The following is a 26,165-nucleotide window of genomic DNA, read 5'->3' on the forward strand; positions in this document are numbered from 1 at the left end:
AGCAAGAGAAGAATGAACAGAAGAGAGAGAGGTTAGTCCAAGAGGAAGAAACCTAGAGATTCAGCAATATTGAAAGCAGGAGTAATCCCCTTCAAAGATAGCATTGAACATCTTTTGGCCTTTATCCACTGCTGCCAGACCTCTCCACTACCAAGGAGACTAGCCAGCAAACGCCTACACCCAGGCAGAACAAAAAGCTGGCTACGCTAATTTCAAGGACATTAAAGAGGCCAAACATCCACTTACCTTCACCTTTTAGTTGTTCAATTTTCCTGTTGAAATCTGCTCGAACAAAACAAAACAAAACCACAAAGACCATACATTGAATGAACAATGATAAAAGTAGTTTTAACCCAACAATCAGTCAGAGCACAGAAAATGTCTTTAGCTCAATTGCAGCTGAAGAAAAGGGTGTTTGATGATTGCAGATGGTGGGTGGGTAGGTTGTTCCCATCACTCATCCGCCGACCATCAGAAACCAAGTTTCAACAACCCATTATAACTTAATAAGGAAAACTACTACATAAAATGCTATGGTTTGTATACCTAAAAGAATAACTTAATATTAAGGTCATTTACTGAATAGTTTTTCATTTTTAAGGTTTTTGAGATACTGTGATAACAAAAACAATCAAGATTCAGCCATGTACTCTTGTAAAATTTCAATTCAAGAATATATCACTTCCTCTGTACCGGTGTGGTTGAAACAATATCCTTGTGTGCATGAGATACTTGACCCTTCAGTACCTTGTTCCTTAATTTCTGAAAGAGAAATTTGAATACTGTAATCATTGTACAAGATAAAATACAGCAACACTAAAATTTCTTAAGAACAAAATTGTTTCATAAACAAATTCATTAATTTACAGCTGCCTTAAGTGTATCCAAACAAATTATCAAACACTTCACAGAGAAAGACAAGATCCTCTAGTTGCAGTTGATGCATTTAGCACCAGTCTAGTGGTCCACACGTTACAAGCCTGGCCATTGTTGATGTTGTTTTTTGTATTGAGAATTGGTTCTAACATAGAAATTGTTCCTTCCCTTCACCAATCTTTTGCATTGCTGTGACCTACTTCTGCAAGGCTTCCCATTCCCAGGTCCCTGAATGAGGTATTAGACAATATTACCTGTCCATATGGATAATATGGTTAGATCATATCCATGCTGAGAGCCCAGTTGAGATCTCTGTTGGAATACTTCTATGTTTTATTATGGTATATCCTTTTGAAAATGTGCCTTGCTGTTATAACAAAAATGGCATGCAACACATCATTGTGGAACCCTTGTTTTACAGATTTAGAATTGGTTCTAACATAGAAATTGTTACTTCCCTTCTCCAGTCTTTTACAGTGATGACCTGCTTCTGCAAGGCTTCCCATTCCCAGGTCCCTGAATGAGGTGTTTAGGCTTCTTATAACTCCTTAATTCACTGGACCCAATACAGCTACAACATATATCCGGCAAAAGGCAATCTTCTCGACTGCTTTTACATCAGGAGCTCGCATTAGTAAACTGGCTCTCATAGACAGGGGTAATGCTACATTACTCATACAGCCAATCATTTATTACTGTCTCCTGGCTTATCACTCTTGGCCAAGAATAACAAGTCTTTATAGAACAATTTCTGTTCTGACAGGGAACTCAATTTGTCAAATAACACTTACACCCAGTTCAAGCTCTTAAGGTTACCTAGAGGTATGGCAAACATTCCAGAAGGTCCGTTTTTCATACACCCTAGCACAACAAACTACTCAATCAAACATAGGCTAAGAATATTTGTGGAGCCCCTTATTGAAAAGGGCAACCCCACTCCTTTTCAAAGTTGCATGATATTCAAAAGGTAAGTACGTACATGCGTCCTCGACTTATGGCACCATCAACTTGCAGCGCTTTTTCAGCGCAGTTTACCATGTTTTACAGTGCTACCATAACTTGATGTTATAACAATGTAAGGTGCTGTAAGCACCACTGACAGTGCTAATGGCAAGAATAGGCATCAAGTTAACGGCACTTCATGCGCTGCAACTTCATACAGTTAAGTTACACTGCTGATAATGGCGAAAAACTGACTTATGACAGAAATAAACTTACAGCGCAGTGGTGGAACAGATCCCCCGCCGTAAGTCGAGGACACATCACTTGTGATTATCAGATCTTGTAATGTCTTACACAAGTCTTAAAAATTGTAAGCAAGGATTTTGCAAATTACCTGACTATACATTTTTGCTATCAGTCTGTTTGTGCGATCCTTAGCAGTGCAATGTGACCTAATCTGTTTAATATTTGCCTCAGGGAGAAGTTGATATAAACGACGGTTCTGCTCCCGTATATCTCTATATGAAAACAACGGAGCAATATCTGCAAGAAACAAGATCCTCATTTAGGCCTATGTATTATTACACAACACAGTATATCAACCAATAAAATCAGCTTTGTACAAATTTTATTCCATATGATCCTGAAACTCAGGATTTATTTGAAAAATTATTACAACTAAATGAGTGACCTCTTACATGAATGACAAACTGCCTAACTACATATCTACAACAGAAGGAAGTAGTAGTAACTATTATACAGAAACCCTAAGTGGTCAGAAATAAAACTAGACAATTTTTATTTCAGTATACGACAATATGTGAGACTCTCAACTCTGGTTGCATTACTGAAAGAGGGAAGTCCCATATCCTTTGACAACACATTAAATAGATGTTCCACTTCAGCTATTCAGTGAACATCACATACGAACCTGGTTTATAGAGAAATCTTTGCAATGTTGACGGTGTTTGAAGATTAGTTGGAATTTGTGATATAATATCATGGTTTCGACTTTGGGCAACCTGACGCATCTCCTGCTTCAAACGTATCAGAGCTCGACGTTCCCCTGCTTCACGTACATAGTCTGGCCTAGCTTTCAGCAAGGCTTCCTTTAAAAAAGATAAAAAGGGGATTAGTATCATGAATTTGTTTTCTAGCCTTTTCTGAAAATCATCAGTTTTTCTTACTTACAGTATCTTAATCACTGAAATGAATCATAATGATAATGCATCCATAAATCAGTTTGGTGTATCGCAAAAAAGGAGGAACCATGTTAAAAATGGAATTAACAAAAAGTTTAAATAAGGAAAATATTTGTATGTATATTTGTAATATTTTCCAAGACAGCAGCATTTTACTAATTACAATAATAATTAGTGATTAAAAATTTCTATACAGAACTGTCCTGGATATTCTGTTATTTTTATTACTGAATGAATCATATTGGCACCTTGTGAGAAGACTCTCTGTTACTCATACAGAAATAGTAAAATAGTACTCATTCCTTGGTCAAACACTTTAACAATCAAACATTGTACTATACTGTATCCTCATATTTTACAGATTTATGTTATGAATGGAGTAATAATTTAAACATTGGTTTGAACATGTTCTTTGTGCCCACCAGGGAAGAACAGGATATACAGATTTATGTTTTGAATAGAGTAATACTTTAAAAACTGGTTTGAACTTGTTCTTTGTGCCAACCAGGGAAGAACAGGATGTAACTGTATCAGCTGTCTCCTGTGGGCACCAGGAGAGTTGGAAGAACAATGAGACAGGAGGCAAGAGATGACCATAGATTAATGGAAGTGAAAGCACAGGAAAGACAGAAGTGATGAAAGTTGAGAGCAAGTTGGGAGGAATGTCACCTCTAGCATCCTCCCCCCTTCTTCTTACCCTTGCCTCGCTTTCTGAGACCTGACGGGAGGCTGAAAGGTTCCTCTACAATGGGGAGAGGAAGTCTAGGACTTTATCTGACCCGATGAAGCAGGGCCAGCTTTCCCCAAGGGCCACGCTACAGTGCCTCAGGAAGAGCAAGAAGTCTATTGTGACATTGCCTGGTGGATGAGCTTGTCACTGTTCATGAATCTAAGCCTGTCCACCACAGCCTCCCCCTCACTGAAGAAAGAGAGAGGCAGATCCCAGCAACTGTCTACTCCACAGTGCTCAAGCTAACTCTGGTCCTATATACCTAGAAAGCTGGGACAGTGCAGCATCCCAACTCTTCAAAACCACATGAAACCATACGTTGGCTGTCTGGAGGGCAATGTAGCACTTACCTGTAGAGTTATATTCTCCGTAGTGTTGATGCACAATCTTGTTTCTTGGTGTGAACTAACTTTGCTCTTGAGTACATCTTTGTAAACATTTTCCTTGTCATTAACATTTACTTCAAAAGTAACAGGTGTTTTCTTACTTGATGCATGAACACTGATTTGACCACTATCTAAAGTTTGCTTGGTGCTATGTTCTAAACCTCTACCAGCATAATTACTGACATGAGCAACACCTAATTCACTGATACTTTCAACCATGTTCTTAGATGGTATTAACTGATTGCTATTTATTACCACCAAACAATTTTTTGACTTTTGAACAACATCCCCTTCACTGCCATAACTTTGAATGACACCAGATGACTGATCCATTTGTTTGCCATGTATATATCCATTATTTTGAGAACTTCTATGTAACATAGTTTTTTGCAATTCATTTTGCTGTTGTACAGCACCTGGGAGCTGATAGTGACTCCCTTTGTAACTTCTGGTATCATGGTCCATATCTCTTTCTGGAATGTGCACATTGTCAGAGAGTTCTTGAAGACAAGAGGACTCTTCATTTGTACGTCTATTTTTTACTGCTAATGACAACGATCTATTATTTTCATGGTACACCTTAGCAGGGGAACTGGAATTATTATTTTCAGTTACAACTTTTTCTTGGTTTTTGAAATTTGATTCTGAGGGTCCTATTTTGGGCTGACCATGTTCATTTAAATTATAATCAATGTCAGAGACTTCATTTTGTGCCTCACAAACTGATACCCTAGATTCCTCTGAGCTGTAACTAGACAGGGTCTCTTGAATTTTTCCTTGTCCAGCAGAAGCCTTCTGTTTTGAAATAATTGTAGTTCTTCCTGAATGAGGTAATGAGTGCAGCACATTTAGCTCAATTAAATTTTGCTCAGTACTTCTAGAAGTAGTTGCTAGTTTCAAACCTTTTGCTGATCTACTATTGCTTGTCTCTGCATTATATTGTCCATTTGATGGTTGATATGAATGTGTCATTTTCTTACTGACCTCCTGATTATCTTCAGCTTCTAAATTCTTGGCAATCATTATTTCTGTCTTGTCACTATATTCTGACCTCTTTTCCTTCACCTTTCCCTCCCCATATGGCTGTAATGTACATTTGTCTTGACCATCAAAACTACTGCCAGTAGGAATGTTTCTGTCTATGATGCCCATCACTGCTGATTCAGAACTGCTTTGATCATGTAAATCACCACTACCTGTTGGTTGTGGTTCCTGAATCATTGCAATCTCTTTCTCCAAGACAACACTGGTACAAGAATCTCTCTGTTTCTTATTCTTCTGACTACGAGATGAGGTAACACAAGATAATTTACCATGACATACGTTTTCTCTGTCATCAAGGCACAGTAATGATGTTCCAGTCTGTATTCCTACACTGTGTGCATCAAGAAATGAGTTTGAACTAAGGCAATCAGTACTTGGAAACATCTGTCCAAAATCTAATCGTAACGTCTGAACTGAATTAGATTTTGGCGGAGGATTATCTCTATTAGAAGATGAATTAACTACACTGCTCTGTTTGTAACTGGTTCTAGCACTGTAAGCTGTAACAGCAGCCTGACTTGTAGGTTGTTGCTTTGCATCTCCAGTTTCCCTTCCATCCCCTCGCCTGGATATTTGACTGTCTGAAATACTTTGGCTGGAAATTTCTTCTTCAGATACCTGGTTTGCATCTGCAACTTTGTGAACTCTTTCTTTCTTCTTTGTAGGTCCTTTTGAACTCAGTGCATGGTCAGGAGCACAGAATTTGCTTGAGAGATTACTATCCAAGGTTCCTCTTCTGCTAGAAACGAGTGACCTTACTGGATCCTCTTCCCCACGAGGCTCTTCCCGCTGCATTCGCTGCATATCATATCGACCCGTTTTTCTATTCCCTGAGGATTTTGGTTTTCCATTCTTTCGAACAGCATGCCGCGATTTCTCTTCAGCTAGAGCCAACATTCTCACTTCCTTTTCAATTTGCTTAAGCGTTGAAGTTCTTGAGCTGACAATATCTGAACTTCTGTTACTCATATTGATCCTGGGAGATGAAACAAGAGAAGACTGTTGCAAGGGGCCAACAGCTCCCTCTTCAGATCTCCTTGTTAATATGGATGGAATATCATGACTTTCAGCATGAGCATTACTTCTTGATAGGACTCCTTTTCTGCGCCAGCGAGGGAGGAGGACTTTTCTACGAAACCCATCATCACTGAGATCACTGGATGCTATGCTACTGGAGGCTGTTCCTGGAAGAAATAGACAAGCCAAGTAAGTACCACACATAATATTAAGGGAATGTCCTACCATGGTAGAGCACAAATGATCAAAACTGATATTAGATATTTACAATTTCCAAAATTCAGTGATCTGTTTATAGTATCAACTTGGCCCTGTAATGGTTAAGGCTATTAATATAGAAAATAAGTCACAACACAACAATGACTTGCAAATAACTCACATTCATGGCCTTGACAAATCCTAGACACTTTATTCCCAAAGCTAACCTGTTGGTTAGAAACCTTTCTATTTCCTTGACATTTTGGGTTGACTTTTCCACCATGATCAGGTATTCAATTCTTTTTTTTTAACTAGCATTTACTACTGCTTTTAACTCATCACATTCTAAAGCTAACATACAAAATATTTTGGTGATAGTCAAAGAGTTTTCTCATTGCTGGCTGAGAGTAAATTCCTCATCAATTTAGCCATCTTCAATGGTACTTCATGAAAGAATAATATTGTAAGCAATTTATCCAGCTATTTTATGAGAATGAAGTTTCCATATAAACCCCCCAAACAATTTCATGTTTTCCAATGTGACTGCTATTTTCTTGTTAACTATAACTGCTGTTTTTAGTAAAATCAAGGAAAAGACTAAGTTCTCTATAGCTCATGTAGCATACATACTCTACCTGACTGACCAAGAATATCCCTTGTTTGAGTCTTGTTTGAATCAGATTCTGTATGAGAACGTCCTTCAGTAACATATCTTTGGAAGCTCTTCTCAGATCCGATACTGTCCCCAAACTGTGACACCAAGACCCTGTTTAAAAGAAAAACTGACGTTATATTATGTTGAAACAAACAATCTGCAAGATGACTTTGATATACAAAATCACTTCAAATATCAGAAGTTTCCTTCCTTTAGGGTGCCAAATATTAAATGAGTTTACATGCTATTAGTTTTTCTGCTATCATTGTTTCCTTTTGCTGCCATTTCACTGACTATACTTTTCTTTACACACTTCTTTTTTTATCATAGGCAGAAAATATCTTTATCTTTTCCCATCTTCAATCTTTCTAACTACTCAAAAATATCTGTTCTTTTCATGTGTTATGAGCAATCATTTCTGCAGCTATTCCTTTGCCTCTCCCAAACTTTTCCCTCCACAAACGTCTTCTATGACACCTTGATAATCCTTAAGACTAACTTAATATTATATTTTAAATTTTCCATAGGGCAATAGCTACTTCAGTGCCCAAAACCCTGAGCATACATACATATGCTTGTTGGCAGAAATATATATCCTCCCTTATATGCAAACATTCTCCTCTACAACTCTTATTTTGCTATTTCCCAAATATCAAGCAACATCTACTCTACTTTAAAACTGTTAGAAAAGACTGTAATTCTCTATTTGAAGGAAAAAGTTTCCCTCTACTAGAAAAAATTTTGATAGCATACTGGAAATGTTCCCAGTTGCATAACCTATAATTTTTTAAAAATTTCCTTAAAAATCTCTTATTGAGCTCTTCTCCTAATTTTGATGGAAAAATAGCTAGCACTCCTCCTGGAAAGGCCAGCTTCTTTGGCTTTCATTTCTCTACCCACCTTCCTCATAATGCTTCTGATAGCACTTTGTTAATTTCTTGTTTCCTTGAAGACCAACATAGCCTGGGTTACCACTCACTGCATTTTCCTTAGTAATGTTTCTGACTATTTCACCCTCTTCATTTTTGCAACTACTTTAGCAATTTGAAATTTCATTCTATTTTTTTACCTCCTTCTAGTGTTAAATTTGGGAAGCTTTTAGTGATCTCTCACTTTCAAAAAATCTGCATTTGGTACATCAGTTTGAGTTCCTATATGTTTACACCATAACAGAAAGGCTTCACATCAAAACATTAATGATGATAAGTTTGGTTATACCCATTGCAGGACTTGAAACAAGCTCATGTTTTCACACTACTGCATTACTACCCCCCATAGACTTATTTCTACCTCTTAGAGTACTATACCACAGTTCTCTTACCAACACCTCTTCATCAAAGACTTGCACTGTATCCATATCTATCTTAATGTGTTTTTGAAGGTAATACAACTTCTACATCTAGCTTTGCCTCTCAGACATCTTCTGTAGCCTGCATTCAAACTTCTGCTTCAGTTTCTTTATCCATCATCTCTGATTCTGAGATGGTTTTAGCATGAGAAGCCTGCCCATAATACTTTCAAGTTCTTTTATAAAACTAGATCACTGATGTTTCTCTCCACTACACTATTAGAATAACTATTTTTTGTCCTTCTGCCCTGTTTCACTAACATGTATACAAATATTTCACAGTTCCCCTGCACATTTCTTACATCTCTTTTATGCTGTTCTGATCTCTTCTCCAATGTTTTTTCCCCATTTGACTAATATAAAAGTTATCACAAACTTGATAATTGCCAAAATTACAATTCAATTATACAAGACAAAAAAAAACCTCTGTTACAAACTACAAATTTCTTACCTTTCAAGTTTTTCCAAGGAGTCTATATAATGCTGTATTCTCCGTACATAACGATGTTTCTGGAGCTTAATGAATGATAATTGACTGCTGCTGAGATCCTCATCTTTAAAGAAGAATGAAAATATATACTATGTTGTGAATATTTAAAAAACGTAATCTTTGAAAATGGCACTCAAAGACAGGAATTCAGCCTGCTCTAACTCTTGGTATTGACTATTAATTACAGAATGAGCTAAATATATATTAAGCACACCCCCAGACTGGGGCAAACTTCAAAGTTGGCCAATTTAAGTAACAACACATCAATAGAATAAGGAAGATATGCAAACGCATATGGTGTAAAGAAAAAAAGTCCTAAAAAATTTTCTGTACCTTCTGTGGGAAGTTGCAAGTGAATATTTACAACCCTTGTAAAAACATGCTAATTTTACAAAGTTAAACATATTTTTCTTAAAAATTTATTTTATTCTATTTAAAATTATAATTACAGCTCACGCAATATCATAACAGATAAAACTAACATCAGTAACAAATTCTGAGCATTACATTTATTTTTAAATATTTACAAGATTTACTGAGATGGGGAGATGCAGTACCTATTTGTGAGGTATAAATTTTTTTCTAATATTTCTTTGCACTTTGCAAAATTACAATTATAGCTGAACTTCTATCATAAAAGATAAGAATTAAAACTAACATCAATCCATGGGTGTATGTATTTATGAGCAAATAAAAAGACATCCTGGAGCTACAGAGGCACTGCATTCCCCCAGCTACATTCATCTTAACTGTGACAACCAATAATAATACTCAGAAGAGGTAGCCAGTTCCTCATATGATCATGCCCTTCCAGAAAGGGTTAAATGTATGTAGGTATATGTATGTGTCTATGTACAGACAGTTTGCAGTTGTCAGCAGGGCTTCCATTCCGGCAGCTTGAAGACAAGTGAAACTCGCTGATAACCGGAAATCAGCGCATTTCCATGCTGAAAATTGCCGATTTTTGGCAATTTTCAGCACTACACAAGCCCCATAAAACCAGATCACTGATAACCAAGACTGCCTATAACCAGGGACTGCCTGTATATGCATATGTACATAGTATATATATAGTATATATATATACGTATATATCCCCAGTTAACAGTGGCATCAATTAATGGCTATTCCATTCTACAGAACTTGTCTAGCGACACCATTAACTAGATTTTCAGTGCCAATATCTGGTTACCAGCACCGATCTCCAATTAACGTTGCCGTTAAGCAGTTTATTAGTACTGCTATCACTAATTTTTGGCTGGGAAAAGAACGCTGATGTTAACTGGGGAGTGCCTGCATTTGTCTTTTGGATACATAAAAGCTTCATACCTGTATGGCTTGAAAAAGAAGAAATGAACCTAGCTGCATCTCTGGATCCACATCCATCATTTTTGTCTAAAGAATGATTCTTAGATTTGCCTGACTTCTGAGCAGAGTATTCCTCAACAGAAAGAAGCTCTGACTTCAGAGGAGACAATTCAGAAATTTGTTCTTCATCTAGCTGGTCCTCCATCACACAATCAACTTTCTTCTCCTTAATTGGAAAAAGTAAAAAGTGCTGTAGTGTACAAAATCACCTATTTTTTGTTTTTTTGCAATAAAAAATATTCCCATTATGAAAGTAACTTTTCTAAAAAAAAAAAAAAAAATGATGGGAGTATTCAATTTACATACACAAAATTAAGCATCACTATGTGATACCAGAAAACATCAAGTAAATAGTTTCCATAAAACTAAATATCAATTAACGGGATTTACAATGGTCCAGAGATGAAAGAGAAAATAACTGAGATTTTCCTATTTAATATTTAAAAAATTAAAATGATGGAGTATCAAACAACATAATAACCTGAAAACAATTGTAACAATGCTGCAAAATAAATTATCTTCTTCTGACCTTTCATTTAAAGAGGTAAGACATAACAAATATTTTATTGTTTAACCTTTCATTTTTTCAGTTTCACTTGTGATAAATCATTATATTCTGTATCTCTAGCACAATAATCTTTTCTAAAAATATTGTCCTAGCAGGTTAGCCAAGTGAATTTTTTCATTTTTCATGTCAATCACACCTAATGGCATAAAGATACAAGCTAACTTCAACTGTAGGTTGAACTCCTCACCATGATAAGTTAACATTGTTAAGACAAGTTTCCCAAAATAAAACAATAAGTAAATAAGAACTAAAATCAAATTTTTCTTATTACATGGACCAAAGACCACTGGTTCCATGCAATGTAAAAACACCATACAAAATTAATCTCACACTGTTTAGTAGTGAGTATGGGGGCAGTGAGGCTACTAATAAAATCAGAACATTCAAGACTTGTCAATTCCTATATTCTTAGCTACGAATGCGCTATCTGAGGTATACTGTGGCCTCAGCAAAATATGTAAGAGCTCTACATTTTATAAAAAAAAGAATGGTACAGGAGAATCTAAGTAATATATAAAATAGTGAAAAAAGTTACGAGAGCAAACAAAGGTGTAGGTAAGCAAACTGAACATGAGGATGAGACATTAGGTATCTTTTAGTACATTTCTAGTTGACCATCTATTCAAATTAAAAGTTGTAAACTCAAATTAAGCAATGGTTTGTACTGTACACTAATTATATGTCATACACTCCACTCTCCAAGTCTGACCTTTCACTCCCTAAAGGGAAACTAAAATTAAAATCCAGGCTGATTTTACCTGGTCTTTTTCAGCTTCACTTGAAATGTAGCCCAGCAATCGAGCGTCACGTGGTGATGTGGAGTAAAATTCAAAACTGGATGCCAGCGCCTCATCTACGTGTCGATGTCTTTCACGAATTGTTTCATATGCACTCTCTGATCCAGAACTTGTCCAAGGATGACCATAAGGCCTTCTGTCCTCTTGAGACTCTGTGTCATTTGCACAAAGTTGGTGGGGCTCATGGTCAGACAAAGATTCACTCTGATGGCTATCACGATCATCAGCATAGCCTGGAGGCTGTTTAGCTACATGTAATGTACCTAGCTTGTCTTTATAAAGGCTCTCAGATCTTGTTGTTGCATATTTCCACCCTATGGCTTCTTCATTCCTAGCTTCCTTTTCATCTTCATCCCATTTTGATTGCCTGTCCCAAGTAGAAGGCCGGACATGTCGAGGAGAGCTTTCATCTGAAGTGACAGACCCTGGTAAAATGTTTGACCTCATGTGCGATTTCATGCCATTACTCCATTCTTGAGGTAAAGCTGTAGCACCAGAGACAGATACAGACTCATCATCTTCTGAATCCTTTACTGGAATGACTCTGTCATTCTCTTCAGATGGCTGCCTGTCATCTGTAATTATAATCATAATATTAAATAAAATCAGTTCTACAGAATTTACGTTGATAGCTTCCTACAATCAAACTGCAAGCACTTAATTACAAAAAATCACATAAACTTAAAAGAAAATTTACAAAATAGGATAAAAAACATAAAACATCAGGTGAACATTACCATGAAAAGGAATGTTATTGAAAACACTTAACAATACTTGGCAGGTCCTGAAATAATCAATAGGCAGGTTCTTCTTCAATTTTTATACTTCACTTTCACATAGTAAGGAAAGATCTCAATTCATGACACACTTACAGGTGCTAAACTCTGCAGCCCATCATGTGAGCAACAAAATCCTTGAAATGTTGTAATCACATTCCAGATTGAAAATACAGCAGACTTCTATGATTTTTAATGAACATCTGCAATACGTATATGGTAGTCCCTTGACTATCCATTTTCACCTTACCCAACCCTCAACATTGTCCAGTGGGCTATAACACCCCAATACATATATATGTACAATATATATACAATTCATAAAAATGAAAAAACCGTGCTCCAATGGTTGGCAATACGTAATGATGTTGTAGGGGCAGAAAGAAGTGTTGGTAACACTGCTTACAGACTGGGAAAGGGTACTGGGTGGGTGGGAGGCTGAGGAAAATGTTTCCGCAGGGTGGTCCTACAAATGTGTGGGATGGGGTGGGATAGGAAGGCATTTGATTTCTCAAGAGCTGTTGCAGTTGTTAAAAATATGTACTTTGATCTATGATTTTCTTTTACTTTCATTGTTTTTATAGAATATGATATTGTTAAGATACAATAAAGTTTTGTACATACTTACCTGGCAGATATATACTTAGCTATAGACTCCGTCGTCCCCGACAGAAATTCGAATTTCGCGGCACACGCTGCAGGTAGGTCAGGTGATCTACCGCCCCTGCCGCTGGGTGGCAGGAATAGGAACGATTACCGTTCTAGAACCAGATTTTCTCTTCCACCTGTCTCCTGAGGGGAGGTTGGGTGGGCCATCAATCGTATATATCTGCCAGGTAAGTATGTACAAAACTTTATTGTATCTTAACAATATCATTTTTGTACATGGAACTTACCCAGCAGATATATACTTAGCTGATTGACACCCTTGGTGGTGGGAAAGAGACAACTATTTACTGAATAGACAGGTAAACAACATACGTTGTAGGTAATAAATAAATAAAACCTTGGTTCCTACTTGATCAGGCGGAAGACTCCATGGCTAATGCCTAGGAATCTGCTTCGCCTCAAGAGCCTCAGCGAGGATGTGACCTATGGCTAAGAGTTCTTGTGGGTCTGTCGATGGGGTCTTATCCATTTACTCGACAGAGCCTCTTACATGACAATATGCCTATGCCTAGTGGCATAATTAAGGAGCACAACACCGATCCCGATCACCTGATCCTAACACGAGGGTTAGTGCTTAAGTTGAAAAGAGTTATCTACAAACTCCTTTCAAACAACCCAAAGAAAAAACACGACGTTAAATAAAATTTAACTCACTAGTTAAGGATCAGTATCTGCTCCCTATCCCAGCAATGTATCCGCAGACACGTATCAACCAAGAGAGAAGGATCCCTCGAAGGTTATCTTGACATCCTTCGGATAATGGGAAGCAACACAGAGTTGCATCTCCCGTATGAGACAGCTAATATGTCCTTATGACATATTGTTAGGGAAAGAACAAGAATTCGGAAAAGCTCGCACTTCATGCGCTTTTAATTCTCAGCTGTTTGAAGGAATCATCAATGCACTTATCAAGTGCTAAGGAGATCACAATGTCTCAAAGAAGGCCAGGGCGTTCTTTGATATAGATCTCTTCTGGGTGAAGCCTGGAGCCTGGCTAGCGCTTCGTGCCTGGCAGGCGCCTAGCGCCTGTCTAGCGCCTCGCGCCTGGCTGGAGCCTTGCGCCTGAATGGCGCCTAGAGCCTGGCTGGAGCCTCGCGCCTAGATGGCGCCTTGCGCCTGGCTGGTGCCTGATTGGCTCCTCCTTCCTGGCTAGCGCCTCGCGCCTGGCTGGAGCCTTGCGTCTGGCTGGTGCCTTGCGCCTGGAAGGCACCTGGAGCCTGGCAGAAGACTTCATGATTACTGTCTATGAGTCTGCATGCCTCAAGAGTTTCAGCGAGGTAGGGACCTATGACTGACAAACCCTTCTGGATCATGTCAATGGGGGCTAGCCCGCTTACACGACAGAGCCTTCTCGGATCGTGCCAATGGGGGCTGACCCACTTACATGGCAGAGCCTTACCTGTATCATATCAATGGGGACTAGCCCTCTTACATGACAGAGCTTTAGGTTTCTCTTTACTGGAAGGAGCCTTGCGTCTGGATGGATCCTCAATCCTGACTGGAGCCTAGCCTTGAAGGAGCCTGGCACCTGGATGGCGCCTGGCTGGCTTCTAGAGCCTGGCTGGCTCCTAGAGCCTGGCTGGCTCCTAGAGCCTGGCTGGCTCCTAGAGCCTGGCTGGCGCCTCGCGCCTGGCTTGGCTCCTCCACACTTGCTGGAGCTTCGAGCTTGGAAGAGTCTCTAGGCTGTCTGGCGATGTCCACATCGGACACTCTTATATCTGTCCGATTTGTTCGCCTCTGGCGCATTTGCGCCAGGTTGGAGGCCCGCTCCTTCTCAGTATCCGACCATGACAGAGTTCCTTGGAACTGTCCGCCTCTGGCGTTTTTCGCCTGTATTGGCATTTGGCGCTTGGCTGGCGCTACATTGTCCGAGAGTCCTGAACAACCACGTAGTTTATCAGGAGACTGGAGAAGGGTGGAAGAAATTCTTCCCCTTTGAGCTTTTGGCCCCTGGCAAGGGGAGGTGATTTTAGTCAGCTACACCCAGTAGACGACAGGATATCTAACAATACGAGAGAGAAGAGTCTTCCTCCGAGGAGGATCCTTCGTGAACACTTCTTTTGCTAACGAGATCTCTTCTTACATGTTGATGAGGTTCCTCGTTGCAGAATCTTCCCTATCCTTGCCCGAAGGAAGGGAAGGAGTCTGGAAGTCGAAGGAGACTCTGAGCTGAAATTGGGCGGAACCCTGATTTCTAGCTTATTGTATCCTTCTGAATACCTTCTGGGAAGCATTTTGAGCCCTCATCGCACCCCGAAGACTCTGTAGGCTAACGTTTAAACCATCTCTTCTTCTGTAGATGAAAAATGTAAGTACCCTGCCTGGGCAACTAAACTTCTATCTGAAAGCGTTGCGTCAGGAATAGAGGGATTTATTTCTTTTGCCAGACATACTATGCTGGGCAAGAACCCATTGCCGAGTCTCCATTGAATCTGATGCGAGATTCCAATGCACAAAAAATTCACTTGTCTTCTTGGTCGTTTAGGGCTAAGAGAAACAAAGAATTCCTTCATAAACTTCCTCAAAGAAGTTTGATGAGGAGCAGTTCCATTTTGTCGGAACACGGAATCTGTGGCCACAAAAAAAAATCCCATTCGAAGTACATGATATCCTACTCTTGTCGTATTGCGGTATTGTATAAGATCCCGAAGATCTTAATCCTCTGTTATCTCTAATTCCCTTTGTAGAGACAGAGTATGGCCTTTTACTGCGTTCTTTGATAGCAGATATATACATAGGTGATTCTTCCCTCTGAAAGTGAAGAAAAAACCTCGCTATGTGGTTCACAGAGGTATCGGAAGAGGACAGTTTCCTCGTTCCATCTAGCACGATCTGCAGCAATTCTATGTCTTAGCCATGACTATTGTCATTTACCTTGAAAAAACCTCTCATTCATGTCCACTTCTGGTCAGTCTGCACGCGGACAGACTCAGAGTGGAGAGGTTTTATAGGTCTATTTATAATAGATTCTGATACAATATCCAGATACTCTTGGAAAAGCCTTACGAAACATGCTGTGAGAAGAACGTGACTTCTGTGAATCCAACCTCTCTAAGGCCAAAATGAGGCATACATCCTCTCTTCCTTTGACGCCCAATTATCTTAATATCTGTTAAGGATTTATAACTAGGGGAAAAAAGGCTAAAGTTTATTCCACTTCTTTAAATTTAAAGATGTCTTATATTGCTACCTCTCTTGGTTCGAGGAAAAAGAAGCAGTCTAAAGGAAGCCTGTTCGTCTTCTACCTTACAAAGAGATCTATGAAGAAGACTTTCCGCAGGTTCTCACAACTCTTTTCAATAAATGTTAGACATACGTTAACAGTTATTATCTTCGATCGAGAAGGTTCTCACGGACATGCAAAATCTTGCATCGAACCTCTTAAGGATCGTTACGTTCCGTGTCTGTTCCCAAATAGGTTCTCTTTTGTTAACGCGAACAGGGGCGAAAAAAGAGATTCTCGATGCTCTTTGCGATATGAGAGAGTCGTGGAATTGGCCTAAGTGATTAAAATAAATCATTTCATCATTCCTTGTAAGCGACCCCTTTTTGATTAAATGGGTAACGAAATCAGGAACGAATCTTGCCGTTACCGAGCCTGCTGTCCGAGAGGCTACTTGACTCTTAGGTTAATAACTCGCTAAAACGAGAAAATATCTTGGATGGTGCTTCTGGCGCGGCAGGCGCTTCTGGCGCAATTTGCGCCAGGCTGGCGCTTCCTTCTAGTTCGTTTTTAGGTTATGTGGCCATAACATCTATGCCTTTATGGTACCCGACATCCTTCACATGTTAATTCCGTTCTTAGTGGGAAAAAACTTTTATATACGTAGTATAGTCCATTCAGGGAAACAACTTCTGTCACTAAGAGAATGTTTCCCATCCGACTCACCCAACTTCTCTTGAGCAATATCCGAATTTAAAAGGAAAAATTGTGTGCGTTTCTCGAAAGGATGAGAGAATTATATATATCGCGCGCTGCCGTATTAGAATCCTTTATAATACTGTCACATTGTGGTAAACAGCATTAATCTAGGAAACCTTGTAAGGATACTAGGAATTCTGTAGTTAACCTCGGTATGTGCATAAGACTTGACCATACCGTAGTCTTAAAGTGAATTCTCTACTACATTCATCTTCTCACTAAGCATGTACTCTAATAAGCCATGCTTTTGTAAGCATGAGAGCATTATACAATATAGAGTTCCGCTGCGTTAGAATCCTTTAAAAATGTTACCTACAGTAAACAGCATTGAAATGTTGTAATATCTTTCTTATTGAAAGCTTCTTAGCAAAAGGCAGACAATATTTTATTTATGTTTGCTTAACTATCCCCTCAATCCGAGGCTAAAACCACGATTGTAGGGGAGAGACACGGTTATTCATTCCATCCCGCAGGAGAGAGACATGTTACCGACCACTCATGACCGACACCTACATGATACTGCTTGTGTCTAAGCGATAGCAGTCTCGTTAGCCGACTGGCCTTTACCTCTGTTCCAGAGTTGCCAGCTGCTCCATTTAATAAAGGAATCTTATGAAATTATTATCGAACTTCAGGAAGTTCTTATAATGCATATCTAAGCGAAACAAGACTTCGATAAATCTAGAAGCTAAGTAGGTGTTGTCTTAACAATCCCTTTAAGCGTAGTCCTTCCTAGGAAATTCCTGGAATGATACTGGTAATTGAGTTGCTCAGCAAAGAAGTAACTACGGTATGTGCTTATGATTTGCCGTATCGTATTCTCATACAGCAGATACTCTACTACCTTCTTTCCCTGCCGAGGCAGATAGAGAAAGGATATTCTGGCGCCTGGATCCTTGCACCTAGCGCCTGGAATGTTCCGCGCGCCTGGAATGTTCCACACGCTAGAAAGGAGACTCGCTCCTGGAACGTTCCGCTTGCGTGGAAGGTCCCGTGCTCCCTGACAGTTCCGAGCGCCTACTAGACCCCTTTTAGAAAGAGCCTCTTGCCCGGAAACGTTCAATGGAAGGATCGTTCTGATTGCCACTCTACTGTAAGGCTCCTTGCTCTAGCCGTCTGTTTTTCTGGCGCAATTTGCGCCAGGCTGGCGCTTCGTCTCTTTGAAGGCGTCTTGCGCCAAGAAAAATTTTCTAGAACGCGGCTCGCGTTTGGTTGTAGGAACGCGGCTCGCGCTAGTCTGTTAGCTGGAACGCGCCTCGCTGCTGGCTATAGGAACGTAGCTCACGCTAGCTTGCTGGAACGCGGCTTCCTGGCAGCGGCTGGCTCTTGCTCAGTGTTCTCTTAGTTTTCGGAGAACGCGCTAGATCATCGCTCCAAACATACATTCTTTGTCTTTTCGGATATAAGATGAAGAGACGCACTTTTTTAAGGATGCCTTATCAATGGCTATCCTTGGCAGTCTGGGACGTTCTACAGAACCTGCCGAGGGGACGCCTGACCGGTGGGGGTTCTCCCTAACCTTCCTGCGGCTGTCGACTTTCCTCCTCCACTGGGTCTGGGAGTTTGGAAGAGGTCTAGGCCTGGAAGCGCTACGGAGCCGATCAGACGCACCCTCCACTGCACTGGGAACACTATATTCACTTCTTACCTTTTTAGAGCTCGCCTTTTGAGCTCCATCCATTTATCTTCAAATTTGCACATATGAATTTGTAGATTCTGTGGAGTAAGAAGGTGATGAGGATGCAACAACTACTAGAATTGTCAATACTCTAACTGCTCGTTAGTACGAGAGCTCTTAAAGCTTCTAAAGGAAGCGTATCTAGTTATATGCTTTCTGACTTCCTAAAGTAGGAAGTTAGATCTTATATTTCCTTCATCAAGTTCTAACACTTATACACGTATTAGTGAAAAAAAATATCAATATTTCCCTTATTGCAAAATATAAGTCTACCGAAAAATTCGGTAGTTTCACGTAATATATTCTTCGAAATTTCGAAGCCAAATTCATTAAAAAGTTAATAAAAGCGTATGCCAAACCAAAGACCCAGTACTTCCCTGCAAAAGACAGCCCAGAAGGTCGATGGCGATGAAAAAACGAAAATCAAGTCAGGAGGTAGCAACAACGTATGTTGACACTACCGCGACAGAGAAAATCTGGTTCTAGAACGGTAATCGTTCCTATTCCTGCCACCCAGCGGCAGGGGCGGTAGATCACCTGACCTACCTGCAGCGTGTGCCGCGAAATTCGAATTTCTGTCGGGGACGACGGAGTCTATAGCTAAGTATATATCTGCTGGGTAAGTTCCATGTACAAAAATAAGCTTCTCTGAAGCTGAAATACCAGCAAACTGAAAACCTTGAACAGATTGCAAAATAGTATCAGTACAAACTGCCCACTCATATTCCTTCAGAACTTTTCTTGCCCAACTGTCTCTGCCTATGTTCATGCATATGCAAACTTGGTGTGTACATGGACATGTACACATATGTATCACACTGAAATAAACTTGCAATATATTTATATGAAAGACTTACAAAATTTTATTAATCCTTACTTACCCAAAACACATCATGATTCAACTATGGCAATCTTACAACACTGGTTGAATACTGATGAACAAAACTTTAATGTTTTAGTTTATGTGTACATACTTGAGGTCACGCATTAATACATACATTGTTTTATTGCCCCCTCTATTCTTTTCAGCACATATGCCTCTCATAAACTAAATTTTGAACATTATTTTTGAACACAAATTTACTATACTTTATTACCTTAGTATTTGTTTTATCATTATTAATGGCAGATATACATAAAAACAAAAAAGTATTTTATCATTATATCATAGGCTCTCTCTCTCTCTCTCTCTCTCTCTCTCTCTCAAAGTAATTTTCTTATATTTTGCATGAAACTTTTACTGTATTACTTTTAAAGCCTTTTTATCAACAAAGATAGCTTCACAGGGAGACAATCAAGATAAATTAAATGTTATATGATTATATTACAGTTAGTTGGCCATAAGCTAGCCTCTTACAGAACTTGATCAGACTAAAGACAACCAGTCCCCATTAGTTGAGATCTTTGAAATTTTATTAAACACCAAGAAACTACTCTACTTACAAACGATTTACGTCCCGAACAGTTGTTTGTATCTTGATTTGTTCATAACTTGGTTTTTCATATGTCGTGCATAAATTTTATTGAGTTTACATCTAGAATAATAAAAGGATCAAACTCATTCAGCAAACTTCCATTCACCTGAAGGGGATACTTACCTAATGTTAAGGTAGACCCATCCAGCCTTCCCACAACTTATGGGCTGTCAAGGAGAATTCTGCCAAGTGCTAAAACATTAAAAAAAACCTGGTAGAGAACGAGTGAACTAGACAGTCTCCCAGTCAGCCAAGCAATCTCCTTCTTTTGTTTGAAATCAACTCGCCTATTGGCATGGAGATATATAAGCTATCTTTAACAGTAGGTAAGTATTCAAATATAAATTTTAAGAACATTTTTCATTTAAAAGTATAATATTCTCAACCTTATCTGATTTTGTGATACTAACATTATCTTAAACTATTATAACTTTGCAACCCTCTAGGGAGTAAATTCTGCTATTATTTTGCTCCAAGACATTTGAAAAAGCACCTAAGGCACATACTTTTTTTGGCAGTTATGTTTAACAAAATGCTTTTTGAATAATGCAACTAAAAAGTTCAGTTTACTTTTTGGCTTTTGTTTTAGTGCAAATGATACTCAAAAATTTAATACCACCGGTTCTTCCACACTAAGGGGATGGCTAGAGAGATTCATTTCATATTTGGAGCAGCTGCATTATTCAAAACACTTTTATATATGTAGAGGGCTTCACTGTTTTAACAGCATAAAGAAAGGAAAGACATCTGTCAATACCACTGCCATGACCCAGTAAAAGACTGGATGCAGCTACTTTTATTTTTGTTAGAAGGCACAATCTCAGACCCAGATGATGTCTCTCACATCAGAATATTTTATATCAAGGCACTGTAAGTTAAGAGTACTGTACTATTAGTAACTGGTCGGTGTAACAATCAACATCATGCTTGGGACCTGCACCCATAATGGAAATAATGATTGGAACCTTCCTTTGACTGATGTTTGGGAATGGTGCCTAGGATGAACACTAACACAGTTGCTGGGCAAGGACAAGAGTGAGGGGTTGGTGATGAGAAAATTTTGACTCTACCTACCCTCCATTCTTGCATCACTTCGATAAGTAGTTGGACTGGACTGCTCAGAATCATCCAAGATGATACCCCTCTGACCTTCTGCTTGACCTCGGAGGTCATCCTGTCTTGCGGTTAGGACAACAGATATTGAGGTCTCTCCTTCAGATGTATTGTAACGCTCAACTTCATTCACTTCTTCTACATCTGTAAATGACAAAAGCTTCAATTTAAAATACTATATGACAAACAGATCATATTAATATTCCTTTGACTTGAGTTATTTAATTATGGTATAATTATTTTAATATTCATAGTCTTTTGCTAATAGAATAAAATTGACAATTTTTAATAAATTTGTATTTTTCATAGTTAACAAACCTGAGGTCTTAACAACAGGATAAATCTTCTGGTTCCAGCTGGAAACCAGTTAAAAAACCACCAAAGATTGTATATCCAAGGAATCTGTGGCATCTGGCATCAAACACATATAAAAGGTGGAGAGTGTTCATTGACCACGCATGACAACCAAAGATTGTATATCCAAGGAATCTGTGGCATCTGGCATCCAATGCGTATAAAAGGTGGAGAGTGGTCACTGACCACCCACGAACCTCTAGACGAATTTAGTCTTTCTTCCAACTCAACTAAATGTGGGCAGTAAATGTTAAGACCCCAGGTTTGGTAGCTATGAAAAATACAAAATGATTCAAAATTTGTCATATGTGGAACAAACCTTCAGTCTTAACAATAGGATAGACTCATACTTGGAGGGAGGTACGAGAATCTTGAACCAACTGGAGGTTTGCCACACCCCACCACCCTTCCCAGATTCATTGCATCCATGGGAGAAAATGAGAACTTCATCTGTTCAAGCAACAAACTATGCCAGCCACAAGGGTTTGTCACCACTCCTCACTCACCTTGCTGGAAAGAGGAGGGTATACTACTGAGAAGCAGATTTGTATGTTGTACAGAATATACAAAGTAGGAGCTTTAACAGTAAGGTTGCTGTACTTACCTGCATCAGCCAGATCCAGTGTATGATGTGTCTAATCTTCAACCTGCCCACAGGAATAAAGAATGGAAAAAAAGGGAAAGAAGGAGACCAGTCATCTCACTCATTCTCTCTTCCACACAATCATCTTAGGCTCCACAACTTGTTGGGCAGCCACCACCAGACCCAAGGACCTGCGGGCAATATCCTTGAGGTAAAAGGAAGTGAAAGTGGTCTGCCAAAGCCATGAACCACTATTCAAATTCCTATGAACAGGCAAGTTCTTCTTAAAAAAGGCCAGAAAGGAACTTAATCCTCTGATGTCAGGTGCTCTTGCATGCACAGTGTTTGAGACAGAACTTGAAGGTGAGGAGTAAGCGTGTCTAATCACCTCACGAGGCCAAAAAGAAATGGTATTCAGCAATTTTCGCTTATCATCAGGCTGTTGGAGTGGAACCCGAACCCAAGCCGATAACCAGGGACTGCAGTAGAGTTCGAATTTATATTCTCTTTTTTCAGAGCTGGGAAGAGTGTTTTCTATTAATGATGGATTTGTATAAAAAAATCAATTTTGCTTTTCAAGAAAATGACATTTTTATGATAAAATAAGATTTTATGTATACTTACCAAGTACAGTGGAACCTCAACATACGAAAGTCCCTACTTAAAAAATATCCAAGTTACGAAAGCAAAGACGAAGATTTTTTTCCTTTTGCATACAAAAATAATTCAGGTTACGAAAGGGTGTACTGTAAAGTTCGAGATTAGCCCAGATCGCCAAGAACAATTTTAAAACTCGTGTGCCTCTAACTCTGTAGACTCGCCACCCTCCTCCCACTCTCCCATTGGTTCCTGATGCTAGTATTGGTAAGCATCTATCCCATCATACCTCTAAGTAAAGGCGTCGTTCGGCCACTTCGTCGCACCAGCATTATCGTACGCATGCGGAATTCGTTCGTACACATAGGGTATACGTATTTCGTTAGTTAACGTAAATTAGTGTTGGTGATTTTGCTTTATACTTGTACGTATACTTTATCGTGTTGTGTGTGAACTTAATTAACTTAATTATAGCCATGGGTCCAAGAATGTTACTGAAGTTCACAGAAAGAAGAGGATGCTTTCTTTGGAGACAAAGATGGAGATCATTAAAAAGTATGAAGCTGGCATGCGGTTGAGTGTGATCACTAAGGAATACGGCCAAAATCCGTCGACGATAGGCACCATTCTTAAGCAGAAGGAAGCCATCAAAGCAGCTACACCTTCCAAGGGCGTGACTATTTTTTCCAACAAGAGGAGCCACGGGCATGATGAGATGAAGAGGCTGCTTCTCGTTTGGATTAAGGACAAAGAAATTCTTCTTGGAGGAAACTCTGGCCTGGTGCCGTATCCGCCTGAAACTTTGAGGGATTCAACGTGGGCGAAGCTGATGCAGATTCAGAAACAGTTGACGATCCTGAAACTGTTTCGCAACCAGATCTTGACGAGATCGTTGCAATCGGTAAGTCCATGGGGCTGGTCGTCGACGAGGACAACATCAATGACCTTCTCAAGGAGCACCAAGAGGAGCTTACAATGGATGACCTGAGGGAGTTGGAGGCCATGCAACACAACATCGTTCAAGAAGAGTTCTCTAGCAGCGCCGAGGAGGAGGAGGAGGAGGAGGACCCTATGACAACAGCAAAAAGTAAGGATGCTCTAGCTGCTTTTCATAAAGTGCAATCATTTGTAGAAAAGAGACACCCCGCAAAGGCTTACACAGGTCGTATGCTTGCGCAGTTCAATGATATTTGCCTGAATCGTTTCAGGAACATTTTGAAAAGCAGGCAGAAGCAATCTTCCATGGATAGTTATTTTTTAAAGAGGCCTTTAGTAGTAGTAAGCAAACAGGAAGATCCAAGTGATACAAAAAAACAGAAAGTTGAAAGCGGTGAAGAAATTGAAATTTTGTAAACAACGTAAAGTATAAAAAAGTAAAAAAAAATGTAAAAATCAAAATAAGAAAAAAAAAGAAATATAATTTTAATTTTTTGTAAAGTTAAGTGTTAATGTTTTCTGCCATTTGTTAATGTGTTTCGTAAAGTTTAGTGTTAATGTTTTCTGCTATTTTTTAATGTGTTTCATAAAATTAAGTGTTCATGTTTTCTGCCATTTGTCCTCCTCCTCTGTCGCCACTTTCGGAGATCGCCTCACTCGAAAGGTAAGGTTCCACATTTTACTACATATTGTACGTACAGTATTTCTTGTACCATGTACACTAATATACTTTATTTATAGGTATACTAGTATAGTTTATGTTAGCTGTTGAATGATCCAGATTGTTGTATTTCATTGTTTATTAGTCAATTTAGCTTTATTAAAAAATTTACTGTGGTGTTTTTGTAGGGCTTGGAACGAATTAGGCAATTTACATGTAAAACGTGGTTTGAGATACGAAAAATTCAGGTTACAAAAGCCACTTCGGAACGGATTAACTTCGTATCCTGAGGCACTACTGTAGTTACATAGCTATAGTTTCTAAAACCGTCGGCAACTAGATTTTTGACATTCGTGGTAGCGCTAGTGTGTTTTGGTCAGGTGATACCCCCCGCACACTATCAGGGTAGTGAGGAACCAAAACCATAAGAAAATCAGTTGTTTATGACCTATTATCCATGTGAGGGAGGAGGGCAGGCTTTGATCATGTAACTACTTAGTAAGTATACATCAAATCTTATTTTATCATAAAAATGTAATTTTTATGAATGCAACTTACCAAGTAGTTACACAGCTGAATCCCACATTGTAGGAGGTGGGATCCATGGATATGCACATGTCTTTTAAAATTTAATACATTTAAATATATACTTAGTGCTAGCATCCATACAGATGTTGTTGGTTCCTTACCTGTTAAGAGAGCTGAACAGTTGATTACTGCTTCTGGACGTCACTCGTCTTAACTCATAGGGACATGGCGGTATAGCCATGGCTCATCCTCTAAAAAGTGGGACCCATGCAGCTAAGGAATGTCTGGCTAGCATGGTCAACCAAAGGATGCCCCTGCCTAGGGGGCAGGACCAAATAACATCATGTTACCAGAGCAAAAACATATCACCTTCATCATAACCATAATATTCATACCCAACTATACACTTGACTAAAGGGTACTCCTAGTACATCCATAGTACCTCCAGGATCCCCTAAAAACTCAACAACCTTATTCAAGGTGAAGAGATAGGCTAGGAAGGTATGACTTCCTACACACCCTTACCCAATGCTGTGCCAGCCGCTAAATACGGACCAAGGTTACTAAAAATTTTCATAGACTGTTTCAATATCACGCAAGTAATGTGAGGCGAACACTGTTTTACATTTCCAATACGTTGCTTGTATAATCGAGTCCAAAGAGAGATTGTGTTTAAACGAGAGAGAGGTTGCCACTGCTCTCACCTCGTGAGCTTTCACTTTAGGTTTATTAAGATCAGTTTCTTTCACTTGTGAATGAGCATCTACAATTACACTACGTAAGAAGAACGCAATGTTGTTTTTAGACATCGGAAGTACAGGATTTCTTACCAAACACCATAAACGATCGGACGGGCCCCTAATTTTCTCTGTCCTTTGTAAGTAACATTTCACAGCTCTGACCAGGCAGAGTAACCTCTCTTCTTCTTCCGGTCCTACTAAGTCTGTGAGGCTTTTGATACTGAACGAACGAGGCCACAGTTTGGACGGAATCTTGTTTTTTGCTAAAAACCCCAAGGTTAATGTGCAAACCACATTACCCTGTGCAAATCCTATTCTCTTGTCCATGGCATTTATTTCACTCACCCTTTTAGCTGTAGACAGGGCTACTAGGAATAGGGTCTTTCTTGTCAAATCTCTCAACGATGCTCTTTGCAACGGCTCACACGGAGTTTCCGAAAGCCACTTACGTACTACATCTAGGTTCCCAAATAATATCTTCGAACCCTTGGGGTTTTCTATATCAAAGGATT

At 39.2% G+C, this 26,165-nt stretch overlaps 1 protein-coding gene across 2 annotated transcripts in view; it reads right to left on the reverse strand.

The window, feature by feature from the left end:
• Positions 1–6: 6 nt before the first annotated feature.
• The window catches only part of LOC135210318 (uncharacterized), a 74,032-nt gene continuing 47,873 nt past the window's right edge, over positions 7–26,165 (reverse strand). The window contains exons 4-12 of one of the 2 annotated variants that reach the window (XM_064243200.1): positions 21,216–21,398; positions 11,583–12,196; positions 10,218–10,422; positions 8,850–8,952; positions 7,040–7,161; positions 4,101–6,364; positions 2,750–2,927; positions 2,213–2,361; positions 7–762 (exon numbers count right to left, since the gene is read on the reverse strand). In XM_064243200.1, the coding sequence (XP_064099270.1) occupies positions 679–762; positions 2,213–2,361; positions 2,750–2,927; positions 4,101–6,364; positions 7,040–7,161; positions 8,850–8,952; positions 10,218–10,422; positions 11,583–12,196; positions 21,216–21,398 (3,902 nt within the window). In that variant the 3' untranslated portion in view covers positions 7–678. Of the gene's footprint in view, positions 763–2,212; positions 2,362–2,749; positions 2,928–4,100; positions 6,365–7,030; positions 7,162–8,849; positions 8,953–10,217; positions 10,423–11,582; positions 12,197–21,215; positions 21,399–26,165 lie in introns of both variants that reach the window. The other variant, XM_064243199.1, reaches the window with a different exon arrangement.

This window comes from Macrobrachium nipponense, chromosome 39, assembly GCF_015104395.2.
Source record: "Macrobrachium nipponense isolate FS-2020 chromosome 39, ASM1510439v2, whole genome shotgun sequence".
In the NCBI taxonomy this organism is placed as follows: domain Eukaryota; kingdom Metazoa; phylum Arthropoda; class Malacostraca; order Decapoda; family Palaemonidae; genus Macrobrachium; species Macrobrachium nipponense.